General features: G+C 34.7%; 1 protein-coding gene across 3 annotated transcripts in view; it reads left to right on the top strand.

Moving 5' to 3' along the window:
* LOC129805591 (glutamine-dependent NAD(+) synthetase) overlaps positions 1 to 13,671 on the top strand; it is a 71,780-nt gene extending 58,109 nt beyond the window's left edge. Inside the window, exons 5-8 of one of the 3 annotated variants that reach the window (XR_008752096.1) lie at positions 5,792 to 6,663; positions 7,972 to 8,371; positions 8,442 to 8,814; positions 13,171 to 13,295. Coding sequence is in view for 2 of the 3 variants with exons in the window: in XM_055853623.1 (XP_055709598.1) it covers positions 5,792 to 6,663; positions 7,972 to 8,371; positions 8,442 to 8,671; positions 13,104 to 13,170 (1,569 nt within the window). In the remaining variant the exon portion in view is untranslated. Of the gene's footprint in view, positions 1 to 5,791; positions 6,664 to 7,971; positions 8,372 to 8,441; positions 8,815 to 13,103 lie in introns of all 3 variants that reach the window. The other 2 variants (XM_055853624.1, XM_055853623.1) reach the window with 2 other exon arrangements.
* Positions 13,672 to 17,183: the final 3,512 nt, after the last annotated feature.

Below are 17,183 nucleotides of genomic sequence, written 5' to 3'. Positions count from 1 at the left end.
AGTGCAAAACAGGTTGGACAGTGTGTCTCTAATGAGCGAGGAGAAAAAGTGAGCATTGTTGGGATAATTAGTGCTGCGGGTGATTATGTACCCCCTGTGTACATCTTTCCAAGAAAGAGGACTCACTTCGAATACATGGAGGGAGCTCCGAAAGATTCAATCGCCCTTTTCAATAGTAAGGGGTATATGGATTCCGCGGGTTTCCTAAGAACTCTGGAACACATTAAAACTCACGCTGTGCCGTCGAAGGAAGATCCCATTCTCCTAATCCTCGATAATCATTCCTCCCATTTAACGATAGATGCCATTAGAATGTGCCGTGAATTTGATATTCATATGATATCGCTTCCTCCACACACTAGCCACAAGACGCAACCACTTGATCTCACAGTGTTCGGACCATTTAAAGCATACTGCAAGAAGGCATTCAACATTTGGCTTACAGAGCATCCTGGACAGCGCATCACTTTGCATAATATCGTTCGAATTTCCTCCAGTTCAATCACAAAAAGTTTCAGCAGGCAAAATATCATGTCAGGATTCGCCAAAAGCGGTATTTACCCATTAGACAGATCAAGGATTTTCAAAGATCGAAAATCTGTGGAGAATGCCGCAGCATCCATACAACAAATCCCCAATGAGATGAATACAGATCTTCAACTAACAAACTTCAGTGCTGATTGTCGTAGACCATTGTATACCTCCAGTGGAATGTCCAGTGGAATTTGCCTAGTGGAGACTTTCTGTTCATCCAGTGGAAGATATGAGCCTTCTCTGAACTTTTCGGGTGATACTGGCATACCTATGGACTTTCAGGCTGAAAATTATGTGCCAGTTGAGACTTTCTATTCATCCAGTGGAAGATATGAGCCTTCACTGAACTTTTCGGGTGATACTGATACTGACATACCTATGGACTTCCATGCTGAAAATTATGTTCCAGTTCAGACTTTTGGTTCATCCAGTGCAATATGCGAGCCTCCAATGAACTATTCTGGTGACACTGGTCTAGCTCCGGACATTAACACTGATAGCTATGCCCCATTCGACACATTCAGTCCACCCAGGGCAATGTGTGAGATTCCACTGCGCCATTTGGATGATACTAATACACCTCCAGACTTCAGTAATCAAAGTGACGTGCCAGTGAGTTACTGCCGAACATCACCATTGGACTTCTCCATGACATCTTCAAATTCTTATAAAGACCATGAGGTTCCAGTGAATCATTGTAAGAGAGCATATCCTATGGCTGATTATCCACTAAATCTGTCCACTAAGTCATCGAATCCGATGTCAGTGTCTCATGCTCAACTAAGATTTGGTGGACTTGAAATTCTTCGCCCAATCCCAAATCCATTAGTATTTCACAATACTCCAAAATCAAGCCGTGGGATGTCTTCAACAATCGTAACCGGGTCACCAGAATTAAAGCGGAAAGAGGAAATTGAAATGAAAAAGAAGCTAAAACTTGATGGAAAAAAGGGTCTTGAGAAAAACAAACCGGAACAATCGATAAACGTTTCGGTCACTGATAATGAGATGCCGTTACCACAGAAAAAAAGAGGAAGGCCGAGGAAGATCCCTCTACTTGAAACGGCAAAGAAAATAGCAAAGAAAGGAGCACATAAAGAGGCACAGCTTTCAAACACATAATGAATTTCTTATGTTCAATTTCTTTTAATTTTTTCCATAAAGACTTTACTGACAATGTGTAGTCTCTAGAAATTTATTCCGTCTTGCCGGTAAATATCCATTACCCACATTACCCAAAACAAAACCTGATGGTAGTCCTGTTTCTGTCTCCTATGCATATGAGAGTCTTATTCCTTCTTCTACCTAACTGTAAAGAGCATAGCATCTCATTTCTCGTAGCACTGAAAAACTTTTCATTGCCAGCAAAACATGGTCACTTATTTCTCATCACTGTACTCATATTGCAATTGCAAATAGTCACTGATAGTTCCTTTATACTGATTCTCGAAATCCATTTGATAATACAGCTTTCATGAGCAGGGAAGTGTCTGGTGTGGTGGATTTCCTAGAGCTCCAGTTGACGAATTCATCAGTTTCCTTAGTCCTGTCTTTCTTTCCGGCTAATCAAGATCCATATTCTTTGTATTGGTGGCGTCTTGGGGCGCTTCAGTTCAGCTGCCCCTCTTTTCATCTAAACCTCCAAAACACGCCTAACCCGCTCGTCAATTTCAACAATTTGATATTTCGCTGTGGTTCCTTCCTGATCTAGAGCAATAATTACATTGGAATCCCACACAATCTACCGCGTTGAAAGATTCTCGGGAGATTTCTCGCCAAACAAAACACACTGTTTACATTTTTTCTTGACAGTTGTCATCTGCTATTGGGGTTACCATATAAAACTCATTGTAAAAAATGACTTTCACTTACATTATTTTATGCTCAAAACACGATGTGAAAAACATCCTTAAAAATTAATTTAACAAATCTTTTCATTCTTAAAACTGGCTTATTACGGACTTTACACTATGTTCTATCCGTGAGACTGTTCAAAAGTGATTTTATTAAAATAATAGGTAAGAAAGTCCCTTTCAAATGTACCCCAAACCATTTCAAAGTTACCCCACGAGGGGCACCTTTGAAAAAAATGTAATGTTCTTTTAATTGTCCATTTTAGGATATATCAGAAGTTTTTACACCTAAAAGTTAAACATGTTAGGAATTACAATTAGCAAGAGAGTTTATTTGTGCTATAATATATTTCATTTATTATACCTATAATATAGGAAAGAAGTTCAAAGTGAGAACTTCATTCTCATTTTAAAGGTGCCCCACTTCCCCCTACGCAAATTTTCCATTACCGTATTACCTTATCTCATACTCGGTGGTACTAGGTGAAAATAATATAAGAAAATTGAAGAAATAAAACGAAAATTCGAATCACATATGTGATTCTGCCTAAATGCAAAATTCGGAACACTAAAAAAAAACCCGTAAAACCAAAATCTTCAATGGGTTAAATATCTTCCAACTTCAGTTACAAATCGCCTAATTCTTGCGGAACTTCCTTAAATATTAGCGAACCCACCTTTCAAACTCTTTCGACCCATTAGATAGAATATTCAGGATTTTATTTCGACATTTCTCAGAGAGTTTATTAACCGTTTAAGGACGATTGGTGCACCCGTGACCCATAGAGAAAATAACTTTTCCTAACTATCCAAAGTATTTTTTCTAATGTTTGTACATAGTCGTAAAGTGCAGGGTAAGTCAATTGACTCCAAAAGCATTTATGAATTTTTTTCGCCATTCTTTTTATCCTTAATGGCACTCACACATGATGGCGCGATTGCTCTATGTTTGACCGAAAAGGTTCCAATGGTTATCTTTAGGTCCCTTCAAAACCTGAATGGGATTTAATATTTTGAGTTTTGAAATGTAACTCGATACAAGGATACTGCCAACATATTAAAACTCTGTGATGTCGAAAAAAATTGCATCACTGGCATCAAGGGGGTGACATTATTTCTGAAAAATGCGACCGATTTTAGTGTAAATTTTTCCCTGTTTTCGTACACATTTCAGTAGATATCTCCAAAACCACGTAGGTTTCCAATTTGTAGTTTTCGGTTGCGCATTCATTATTAAGTTGGCTTTTATTTTGTATTTATATTTTTTGCTAATTCGTTCTGCACTGACAGAAAAGAGCTAATAAACCCAAAAGTTTTTTCGACACACTAGAAACATAGGAAATGTCATGCTCCTGACTGTCACCATCGTCCTTAAGGTGAAGAAGGGAATTGAACGAAATCCGCGTCATAGCTGTAGACAAACGGTCCCTGAGACGCACATATCGCAAATAACCATGAGACAAATATCTGAAAGGGACTTCTATATGGAGCCTTAAAAACTCCAAAAACCGTAAGATTTTATCGATGTTCAAGAAAAAGTTATGCTCGATTGGGTGAATGAGTTACTTCGCTTGGCCGTTAGAGACCACTTGCTGAAGATCAGCTTCTTTGAAATTGCCCTGAAAGAAACTCTGAAGCCGTGACTACACGAAAAATCGGTTAAAAATAGTGCAGATTCCAATAAACATCGGCACCATTACAGAAATCGCGAGTCAAAGAAGATTGACTAAAAAAAACAACGTTTCGTTATTGATTTCGAGCGCACGTTGGTCGCCACGATCAGCGAATGCAAATTCTCTCGACTTCTCCAAAAGAAGAATTTTGTTGGACAATGTCATGACTAAAAAATACCAGAGTGTCATTTCGCTGAAGGCAGCCTTTCGTCTTGAATGGGCTGACATTCCGGAGTCTCATCTTCGGACAACGTGCACAGAAAAAACTTTTGAACACTGACAATTGGAACAAAATTCCTTTGGAACATTTTTTTCAGAACAAATATGTACCTGGAAAAGATATTTCTTTGTTCCAATAATTTTTCTTAACAGTTTAATTACGAAATATAGTGACACTTGTGTTAAAGTTTTCTTTCACTTAAGTGAGAGAAATCCGAAAAAGTTAAAATAACCTTCCGGAAATGTTTATTTTACCCTGCAGTATTGATCCAAAATCGGTGTAACTATTATCCTTTTTAGGTGTATTAGGGGTTAAAGTTACCCTTTTTCATTTTAGTTTTACTCTTAAAAAGGTGTAAAAATAACATTCTCATTTGTTTTCTCAGAACTGTTTTGATACGGTGGAATATATACAAATTTGAGTTGATTTCGTGTTATATCAATTTGTTCCTAAAAGTTGGAACCGAATACAGACATTTTGTTCCCATTGTCGGGAACAAATTTGTGTAATTCAAAATACTTCCCCGTTTCGTCTAACAATTAAGGCCTATACTTCTGTCGAAATGGATTTCGGTGGCGAAAATCCATAAAAACATCAAATAAAAGTCAACTTCACAGTGCAGTGTTTTATACACCTGAGTATAAAACCTGAGCTCGAAAAATGCCACAAATTTGGCATCCTCCTCACTTCGATGATGGCTTTCGGAACAAATTCGTTATACTGGGTGTCTTTTTATTTCTTCTAGAAGGTACAAATTTGTTTCAAAAATTTTTAGTGTCCATGGACGAGCTAATTTTTGGAACAAATTCGTTACTAATGTTGAGTATCTTCCTGAGTTTCGTAAAATGAAGAAGATTGTGCCAAAAATTTTGGTGTCCGTGGACGAGCCAATTTTTGGAACAAATATGTGCCGTATTTTTTTATCCGTTCATTGTTTAACACAGGGCTATTATCCATGCCAAAGGTGATTTTATTTAAAATTCTAAATAGATTCTCAAATGTTAACTATTTTCTGACTTGTTCTCGTTTACGTCAATAAATTTCATTTTCAAATAATAAAAAAATACAGCACTTTCAAAAGCTGCAGTTCAATTAACTCACGATGTAGAAGGTTGTTGAACTATTCGAGAAAGATAAATGAATTGCTGGTACATAACCGACTCATTATCGATTGGAAGCGATGGCGCCGGATTTTTAGTTTCAAAACCTTTTGAAAAGTTTCAAATTTAAATAGATTTGTTGAGAATAAAGCCCTCTAGAATGGTTAAACTTTGGCCTTCGGTAATTCGATATCAAATTTTTACGGTCATGAATTATTGTCAAACTCTATCTGTAGATAATGTCAGTAATGAGAGGTCCCCGAAGACTGAAGTTCATATTTCTTACCGTTTGACCTCTAACCCGTTTCAAAATGTTGACATCTCCTTTGGTTTTGTGGGATTAGTGACTTCTTTCTTTCTTTCTAACTTATAGTAAAAGCTCTTTCTATTTGGGTTATATTTTCCTAATAGGAAATAACTCTCGCTACAATTGATTTGGAGGACATCCGTTCATACAGAATGGCTCTTCGATCTCGAAGTGTCCTGGCAGCTTCAGCGCCTACTTATTTACGCATCAATGTGGACTTTGAGATGTCCAGTCACAACTGCATGAGCATCCCTACAAGTGTTCCTCTGCAGTGGAAATACCACTCTCCAGAAGAAGAGATTGCTCTGGGGCCAGCTTGTTGGCTCTGGGACTATCTTCGGAGATCTGGTCAGGGTGGATTCTTCCTGCCATTGAGTGGTGGTGTTGATTCAAGTAGCACTGCAGCGATTGTTCACTCAATGTGTCGCTTGGTTGTGAATTCCATTGAACATGGAGATATTCAGGTTGTGCACGATGTGAGGAAGATTTTGGGAGATCCTGAATACACACCTGACAATCCCCATGCCCTTTGCAATCGTCTCTTGGTCACTTGCTACATGGGCAGTGAGAATTCAAGTGCTGAGACAAAGCAGAGAGCTTCTGTTCTGGCAGATCAATTGGGCTCCTATCATCTCGATATTAACATTGATGGGGCTGTTAGTGCATTGATTGGGGTGTTTACCTTCGTGACTGGTATGACTCCCAAATTTCGGACTGAAGGTGGATGTCCGAGGCAGAATTTGGCTCTGCAGAACATTCAAGCGCGTATCCGAATGGTGTTGGCTTATCTCTTTGCTCAGTTGATGCTCTGGGTGAGGAATAGGCCAGGAGGACTTCTAGTACTGGGATCAGCCAATGTTGATGAGGCTCTGAGGGGGTATATGACCAAGTATGATTGCTCCAGTGCTGATATTAATCCCATTGGTGGAATCTCCAAAGCGGATCTCAGGAAATTTCTGCTCTACGTCCGACATCAGTAAGTGTGTACAATGTACATTATAGGGTAAATTAAGCTAATTCAAAACCTGCTCCAAATGGAAATTTTTAGCTACTCCAAATGGAAACGTCATTGTTTTCATGATAAATACACTACTAAATTATTATATTTATATATTTTTTATACCACAGTTTCATTATTTAGTTAATTTTGCTCCAAATAAAGCGAAAATTCATTCATATTCACACATTTTAATTTGTTAATTTCACAGAAAAATTAAAAGTGTACCTTTTCACCATCGAATTTTTCATAGATCGACCATGTTTTCCAATGAAAAACACAATGAGGTGACTGTTGTATTTTCGTTTTGTTTAACATTTTTGTCATATTTCTGGCTGATTTTAGTTAAATTAAGTGTTAATCTTTATTGTTATCTTTATTTTTCTGAAGTGTCTGCAAATGCTTCAATAGGAAACCCCGGAAATATGATTTTTTTTTGGAGAGATTTTCTTATTGTTTTAGATGGGAAAGGAGAAAAGACCAGGAATAAGAACAAATCCTGCACTCAAAAGCAACTTAATAAAGTTTTGGAAACCTTTCGTCGCGGTTTCACTTATACACTGTTTGTCTCCAATTAGAAACTTTCCCTTGTCTCCATTTGGATTAATTTGATTGAGCTTAATGTGTTGAATCTTCTGTCAAAGTTAAAGCGTCTGGAAATGGTTTTGAATTAGGACATTTACCCTACATGATAAAATTTTGAAAAAAAAATGTTATTTCAGGTTCATTAATTCAAAAATTTTTAGGTTAAGTTTAACCTCAAAAATTGAAGATATATTTTAGATGCAAAAATCTCTTAATCTGTCTATGTGTAAGAAAGATCGTCGATTTTCGAAAATTTCATTCAAATAAATTAACATTTAACGTGGAAGAAATCTGTTATGAAATAATTTTCTTTTTAGAGGTTATATTTTACATAACCTTAAATTACAGAATAACCTCTTTACCAAATGAAAGAATATTTACCAAATTACTTAACAACTATAAGAACCTTGTTGAAAATATTTCTACATAACTAAAGACAATGTGGATTTTCTAAGCTAAAAAATAAGATTGAAAGTAAACTAAAATTCTTTTAGGCAAAGATTTTGAAGCTTCGCACACATTTCTTTAATAAATCTGACTTATAACATTTTTAATAACTAGCCTTAAGTCACACAGTGCTTAAAAAATTGGTCAGATCTATTAAAGGAATATGGAAGAAATATGAAGTGTTCGAAGCTACAGTATGTGCCATGTGCGAAGCCTGAAGCCTTTCCCTATAGCTGTAAAAATATCTTGTTTTAGATTCAATCTGCCGATTATTGACGAGATAGTAACAGCTCCTCCAACAGCAGAGCTAGAGCCTCTTGTCAGTGGTCAATTGGCTCAAACGGATGAGCAGGATATGGGAATGACGTATGCAGAACTCAGTGAATATGGAAGATTGAGGAAGCAAGCTTACTGTGGCCCTTTTAGCATGTTCTGCAAACTGGTGGCCACTTGGGGCAATGCTTGCACTCCCGGCGAAGTTGCGGAAAAAGTAAAACACTTTTTCCGCTGCTATGCCATCAATCGTCACAAAATGACCGTTCTAACGCCTTCTTATCATGCTGAATCCTACAGTCCTGATGATAATCGCTTCGACCATCGGCCTTTTCTTTATCGCGCTAACTGGAGTTGGCAGTTCAAGGCAATTGACGAAGAGGTGAGCAGAAGGTTTATTTTTTAACCTTCACCGAAAGTTTTATAAATTTTTCTTTTAATTTTTTAATCAGCTGGAAAGAATCCTGGCTCACAATGTACAAAATCCAAATATTCCATCGTCAAATCCTGAACAGAGTCGTGATAGTAATCAGAGCACCAAACAAAATATTAGTCGCAAATCTTCCCATCGTGATTCCAAACATGATTCTTCAACTTCTCTCGACAATAAACACCGATCCAGTCACACGAAACTCAATGTGAATGTGATGGGCAAAATTAGGGACCGAAGCGGAATTCCAGTGTAAACGATTTCATTGAACTTGTTTCTTTTCTAGTGTTTCCTATTGAAAATTCAAGAGGACAATTTGAATTCATCAAACAGTGAATTTTTTTCACCAATAACTATTTTAAATTTTAAAAAAATTAAAAGGACTTTTTCAAAGAGTAAGTACCACGCAAATGAAATTTCATAATTTTGATGATCTATTGAGTTATTTTGATCCACAAATTTTTTATACATCTTATATCTTTTTATATTTCAATTAAGACTATTTTAAAATCTATAAATTATTTGAGTAATAGCAGATTGAGCAGTATTTTGATAAAAATGGTCCGTAGTATAATGGTTTTGGTCAGTAAAATAGTAAAAATAGATAGTAAAATATTCAAATTAGTCACTGAATTAATAAGTAAAAACAGGAAAAATTACTGTTTCCTTTTCGATCAGGGAAAATATTTTTTAGTGAGTAAACAAAAAATTGGTCAGTAGAAATATAGCAAATCAAAGTCTGCCAGTAAAAATTTATATTTATTTTAATATTGATAAAATATGATTTTTTATTAATCCATAATTCCTTCCGTATCAAAAAAAAAGTCGCACCTTTGGGGAAAAATTTGAGAATTAAGGAATTGTTTTTGTTACTGCTAATATTGATGTGCTGCCGCGATGGTAAGTTGAGGAACACATGTGTTAAACTTGTCTTTTTTCAGAATTTCTTCAATGAGCTCTAGATAGTTATTTATTGAAAATTGCACTGCAATTAACGTTATAGGGTAAATTAAGCTAATTCAAAACCTGCTCCAAATGGAAATTTTTCTCTATTGCAAATGGAAACGTCATTGTTTTCATGATAAATACAGTACTAAATTATTATCTATACCACAGTTTCATTATTTAGTTAATTTTGCTCCAAATAAAGCGAAAATTTATTTATATTCACAAATTTTAATTTGCTAATTTCTCAAAAAAATTAAAAGTGTACACTTTTCATCATTAAATGTTTTATCAAACGACCTTATTTTCCAATGAAAAACACAATGAGGTGACTGTTGTTTATTTGTTTTGTTTAATATTTATGCCATATTTCTGGCTAATTTTAGATAAATTAAGTGCTAATTTTTATTGTTAACGGTACGTGAAGTTTTCAAATGATATAATTACTTATTTCGTGAACAAAAAGGGTTTTTCCGAAGTGTCTGAAATGCTTCAATAGGAAACCCCGGAAATATGATTTTTTTGGAGAGATTTTCTTATTGTTTTAGATGGGAAATGAGAAAAAACCAGGAATAAGGACAAATCCTGCACTCAAGAGCAACTCAACAAGGTTTTGGAAGCCTTTCGTCGCGATTTCAATTACACTGTTTGTCTCCAATTAGAAAATTTTCCTTGTCTCCATTTGGATTAATTTGTTTCCAATAGAAGCATTTTGCACTTGTGAGTTTTTCTTGTATTGAAGAAGTTTTCAAATTATATTTAAAGAATATTCATTAAACAGTAACATTCTAGAAGAGTTAAGGAGCAAATTTAAGTAATTTTCTTTAAAAAAAAATTGAACTCAAAGTGTTGAATCTTCTGTCAAAGTTAAAGAGTCTGGAAATGGTTTTGAATTAGGACATATTTACCCTAGTTTTAGAATTTGTTCTAAACTTTTAGAGCGTAAAAGAAGAAAGCAATAGTTAATTCCGTTATGCCATTTTTTATTGCTCAAAGTTTGCAGAAAAAAAAGTTTAATATTATTGCTAAATCGGGAAAACCGGTAGAAGTGATATTACATCAATGGCGTACATGGACGGAGTGTTCATCTGAACAATTTCTAAACCATCTCCAAAGAGATGGCAAAGCGTCTTAGCTTTGCGGAATGCACGAACTCACGAGTCAGAGCTCTGTGAATTAATTTTTCGAATGATCTTTTGGTGCTTACTGGTCTACTAGAGATCAAGATCAAATTGATAATAAATCACAAAAGTATTTGAAAATTCAAAAAAAAATTGGTACTTAACTGATTCATTACGGATGAAGACCGATGAAGCCGGGCTTGAAATTTCAAGACCTGTTCATAAAATCCAAATTCATCCAAATCAATTAAAGAATGAGCCCTCAAAATGATTGACTTTGGACCTTTAATAGTTCAAAATAGCGAATTTTGCGGTCATAGATATGTTTGGACGAAATGTTCGCCTGCACTATCTCTAAAACACATCCGAAAATCATTGAAAAAGCTTGGTCCAATTTTGAGAAAAATCAAAAAACATTAATTATGGTGGGGATTGGTAAATGAGTGAATTCCGAATGGGTGGAAGAAAAAAAAGTTTGGAGATATTGTTTTTTTTATTGGGGGTCATCGAAGACCGGAAGTCGATATCTTTTATCATTGAAACTCCAGGATGTTGACAAGTTAAAAAAAGACGATTAATAAAACTGCTCTCTTTTTGAGTTCGAGCAGTAATAGTATAAAAGAAATTCTTTAAACCGTTTTTAATAAATACCAGAAGCATTCGTTTTTAGAAAAGAACTGGAGGAGTGGATGAACAATGAGGGACATGTTAATGATCGTAGAGTTTACGTATGGGGACATCTTTCGAACATTACAAGTTGATATCTTTTATCTTTAAGCACCTAAATCAGATGGAAAATATAGCACAGAAAATGAGAAATTTCTAAGAGTTGTTCCTCAATTTACCATCGTAGCCGGACTTCAATATTAGCATTGGGGCTTAAAAATAGTTCATACAATAGATATTTATTGTTAGTACACAAAACATTTACCATAAGAATATCCTTAAAACTATTTTTTTTTCTAAATGTGCGATTTTTGGGACAAAAATTTTATCCAAAAATTGCTATTAATTTTGACACGGCGGGAATAATATTTTTTTAGTGGGCTAATAATTAGAATTTAATTCTGCTTGGTGTTTTGAAAAGCTTTCATTAAATGCTACAACTGTTCTGAACATCCCAACCTCATCTGATATAATTGAAGGAAGTTAAGGTGTCAAAACAGTAGTAGTATTCCACGAGGGCTTTCCAAAACACCAAATTTTTTCAATTTTTGATAATTATAACGGAGATATGGTACAGTAGACTCTCTCTCAATTGGGCATTTGGGGCAAAATGTAATCCGGTTTATCGATAGATTTGGGCGTCAAAGCCTTTGTAAATTCCACAAAAGGCGCTCAATTATAAAGAATCACGATAAAATAGGAAGAACTACAGCAAATTTGTGCAAATTAGCTTCATAATTAAACGTGAAAATTGTCAACAAAATTTTTCGCCCGATTGAAAAAGCGCCGATTGAGCGAGAGTCTACTGTAATTTCGAAAACAATGTTTGATCCGTTTGATCCCTTCTAGATCAGATCAGGAGGTACCGGTGACTTAAGTTCATTTTGTTAATCGAAAGCTCTTAGGCTCAGTTATAACATACTAAAATTGGAGATCGATCGATGCTATAGGGGCTGAGTTATTGAGAAAACAAAATTCTGGGGGTGTTCCTAGCCACCCATCGACATTTAACCTTTTCCGAAAACCGCTCCAAAAGCGGTTATACGACCGATGAACGGATCGAACGGGACGGGATGTCCACGAAAACCGATTTTTAGCACATACGATATTCGTGATCTGAGTGTCAAAACATGTATAAATCCAAAATTTGTGCCCCATTTGATAAGATCGGATTACATCTCGCACCACAGAACCTGAAATTGTAAAGAATCTCAGGTAAAAGGGGTGAAAATATATCTTATTCGTTCAATAAACATTGAGTTTTGTGCAAAGGAACTCTTAGTGATTTAAAATTAAAAATTTTACGACCATTTTAGTAAGTAATATAGATCTTGTTGTTTACCAGAAAATTATTAAATCCATTTTGTATTGCACTTCACGTAATTTTTCTACGGACCATTTTTTTTTAAATACTGACTATATGTTCATGCTAAAATTATTTTGAACAATTTATTTAGGTCAGGTAAGGGTTAATTCCAACACTTTTTAATATTTTTTTAAATTTGTTTTTAATAATATTCGATAACAAGTTAAAAGATATGCATGAAACATAATGCTTCATGTAGCTTTCTGAAAATTACAGTGACACATCTATTCACAAATTTTTTTCATTTACTTTTTCTTTTGTTACAAGTGGGAGAAAGTGAAAATTTTTTAAATGATCTGTAAATAATTTAAAAATATAAATGCGGTTAATAAATGTTTCATTGATTTAAATTAAATGATTCATTGAAAATGCCTGTGAAACATTGCAAATTCGTTGATATTTTTTTTTAGCCAGTAGCTTCCCCAAGAATTTGCAATCATTGACTGCACTCAAAAAATAAATTGAAATGAGAGATGTTATTATTAATGGTTTAAATGTGTATATTCTTGACGTGAAAAAATTCACTGTATGCTGAAGATTTTTTTGCACTCTTGAGAGTAATGCTATAACATGCGAATCCATTTAGAAATTTTAAAATTCCTCAAGAGCACTCAACACCCTTTACATATTTAATGAATATTTCTACAATATAGGGATATGTTACAGAAAAGTACACAGAATATATAACATAGGAAAAATTAATATACTGTAGCGTTGATATTAAAATATAGAGAGGAGGCGAGATGAGTTATTTCGCAGTGATCGAAGTATCATCAAATTTCATGCCTAGTCAATTTAAATTTGCAGAAGACATTATTTTGACGAATTCTTATAGCAATTTATCGCGCAATGATGCTTAATTTTAATATTTATAGCACAAAATAGTGAGTAAAAAGACAAATGTTGAGTGAATCACATTAAAATCGAGTTATGCAAAGTAATAGAGTTAAATTTTAATGACTCTGGCAAGGAATGCTGGATTTTAACGTCCCACATGGAATAAACATAGTTACAATAGTTCCTGATATAATCGATTAAGTAGTAATTATTTAATCATAAAGGTACTTTACGATGGATTGGTTGTACGGCACATTTCTTTAAATGGATCTTTATTATTGTGTGATTGCAAATATACTTTACGTTTAATGATTCTACCTTCCAAGTCTTGAACATGATATTGATATTGTGACACCTCAAGTGATCGACATTAATGTTAATGGAATATATGTTAAACTGTGATCATTTAGCACTTTTCGAGATTGGTGACTTAACGGTAAATTCTGTGAGATGTTCTTAATAATGATTGATTGACGATTTCCAAAGAAAAAAAATGGTGAATTGTTTGGCACAAAAATGTATCAAATTTCTCAGTGGAATGATGTATACTAAAACAACAAAAAAAAATGTCTCCTAAATGATTGTCATTCCACGAAATTTCTCATTTTTTGCTCCTTGTGCATCACCTAAAAGTTTAACTTGGCTCTCACATAAATAAATTGGGTTTTTGTGCTGCCCAATGTGTTTGGTCCAAAACAAATCTTCTAAAAAGATTTGTGATGTATTGGATAAAAAATGTTATAAAGAATTGTGGTGAAGTTTTAAGTAGAATATTCTCATATTAATTTTTTCCTTTACAATTCTTGTTTCTCCCATTAAGATTTTCTTCCATATTTACCATACTGATTGCATTAAAAATGATAGCTTTAGAGGTGGACATAGTGCGTGAATATATTTATTCATCTTATGAATTTGCATAGGAAACCAATTTTAACAATTTATTGCAGCAACTTAGAGAGCAATAAAAATCTTTTAATCGAAGTATCAATATTAAAGTGCTCCTTTGTAGATATTACAATCATTTCAATATATGAGAAATCTGTGGGAGGTCTATAAAAAAAAAGTAGAATTAGGTATATCAATTTCAGCAATTACGATTTAGCAAAGTTCTACATATTACAGAGTATAAGAATATTGCCTATAACAAAAAATCAACAACATCACAGTTAAAAGTCATAAATTTAACATAGTTTTCAAAAAATTAGGGTAATTAGGAGAAATATATCTATAAAAAAACAATAGATTGTTCAAGAATTTAGGAATTGAAATTGACGATTAATTGCAGTGACAATTAAAAAAAAGTTTTGGGACATATCATGAAAATTGTGGGAAAAAAATCTCTGATAGCACTAGTGTTATGAAGTAGAAATGCAGTGGATTATACTAGAAAACTTTGAATAAATCCACGATCTGTACTTAGAAGGCGTGAAAGTGTCTTGGATGAACGGGAAATGGTATGTTGTCCGAGATAATTGGTTTTACCCATAGCTGAATTTATGGCTATAGTCAAATTAATCATTTTGAAAATTTTGAAATTTGCACTCGCACCCGGAAGCTCTTTAGTGGCATAGAGAAATGGATTCACACACCCTGAAGATTCTTACGTACAACGACTACTTTATGTTATAAAGGAATCGTTACGAAAGGATTTTATGAATTTACGGGGTGTGCATGTCGATTTTTATCAGCCACTAAAGGGCTGACGGGTGTGAGTATGAGCTTCAAAAATTAGCCCACAACTTTGTAGGGGAATGTAGGCATGGTTCGCACAGAGTGAACCTTCAAACGATGCGAATTTTCTCTTTGTTTGCAAAGAGCTGACCATCCATTACTCATCTCGTTTCATGAGCTTAATAATAATCTATCTTATGGCTAAGAATTGACGAACTAGCTCTTTGCAAACAAAGAGAAAATTTTCGTTGTTTGAAGGTTCACTCTGTGCGAACCATGCCAACATTCCCCTATATGATTACTCTTGAGGAGAACCTGTCATTGAGAATTAACTTATATCAGAACAAGCAGGTTTCCGCTCAGGAAAATCTTGCTTAAGCCAAATTCTCAACCTAACTCAATTTATTGAGTTAGCGCAGAATCACATTGACAGTAAAATGCTCACCGTATTTCGTTAATTTACGCATTTTCATTGCAATTCTTACGCAAATTCTCGATTACCGTATTACCTTATCTCATACTCGGTGGCACTAGGCGAAAATAATATAAGAAAATTGAAGAAATAAAACGAAAATTCGATAAACGGTGAGCAGAAAAAACTGTAAGAGAAATTATTCGTACAGTGTTCTTTGCTCACCGTTTATCGAATTTTCGTTTTATTTCTTCAAATTTCTTATATTATTTTCACCTAGTGCCACCGAGTCTGAGATAAGGTAATACGGTAATGAAAAATGTGCGTAAGAATTTCAATGAAAATGAGTAAATTAACGAAATACGGTGAGGCTACAGCGAGAATTTTATTGTCAATGTGATTTTGCCCTTAGGTTTGCAAAATCTACTCGTTCTCGTTTGCAAAATTTACGGTATTACGTTAGAATACGGACACACACAAATAATTGAAATTCGATTACAAAACCTCGTGACCTGCTATATCACAAAAATACTGTTTACCGGTCCTCAACCGATTTAAACCGATTCATAAAACACTCAAAATATCTTCTAAAATAGTTTAAGAGCAATGAAATTAACTCTCGGACAAAAATTACTTATCGGTTCATTACCGGTTCACAATAGATTTGAACCGATTCATAAATCACTCAAAATATTTCCAAAATTACACCACATGGGTAATTTAATTGAATTTTGCACACAAGTTAGTTATCGGTAATGAACTGGTTCATTACCAGTTTAAACCTGATTGGAACCCGTTCAGTCTTGTCGGAAATTTCAAGACCTTTCCAACGAGCCCAAAAGAAACCTTATTCGATTGATAAATGCGCTCTCTAGAGCCTTTTTAATTTAACCTTCACTGAGAGAAATCCGAAAAAGTTAAAATAACATTCCGGAAATGTTAATTTTACCCTGCAGTATTGATCCAAAATCGGTGTAAATATTACCCTTTTTAGGTGTATTAGGGGCTAAAGGTACCCTTCTTCGTGTTAATTTTACCCTTAATAAGGCGTAAAATTAACATTAAAAAATGTTGATATATTTTTACACCTAAAATTTGTTAAATTTATGAGGAAAAAATGTTAATTGCACCCTCTTTTTTTCTCAGTGTTTGACCTTGAAAAACCGTTATTAGCAATGACTCAACGGAATTCTCACACATGGTCGGTTATCCTCCTGGGTAATCTCTAAAACATATCCAAAAATGAAAAAAAAAATTGCACGACGCGTTTTCGAGCAATCCCAAAAAACATAGTTTTAGAGGGGAAGAAGATGGGTGGGGGGAAAATTATGGGAATGTTAACGATCCTTGGGTCGACTTATGGAAGGGTCCCCCGAAGGTCCCAAGTCGCTATCTCTTACCGTTTGGCCTGTAGAGCTGGCGACAGCTGGACGAACAAACAGCGTGACGACATTTCTCAGAAATCGTCTGAAACGCGAAGATTTGTTGAGAAAAATGGCCCCCGGGAGGTGAAAAAATCGAGGGATTGTATACTGCTCTCTCCGGGGAGTTCGAGCAGTAAAAGTAGATAGATACTAGACGTGCTGCATGCCCAAGGCAAGTGGCCTGCGGAGTTGACGCCTCCTTCTCATACTTCCACTTAAATTTATATGTGCCCAGTTTTTTAAATATATTGCTAAGTCACATTTACTCAGAAATATACTACATTTACAAAGAAAGATTGATGTGATGAAGATATTTAAAACG

This window comes from Phlebotomus papatasi, chromosome 3, assembly GCF_024763615.1.
Source record: "Phlebotomus papatasi isolate M1 chromosome 3, Ppap_2.1, whole genome shotgun sequence".
NCBI lineage: Eukaryota > Metazoa > Arthropoda > Insecta > Diptera > Psychodidae > Phlebotomus > Phlebotomus papatasi.
Note: the sequence above shows the minus strand (reverse complement) of the source record. Positions and strands in the feature narration are given on the sequence as shown.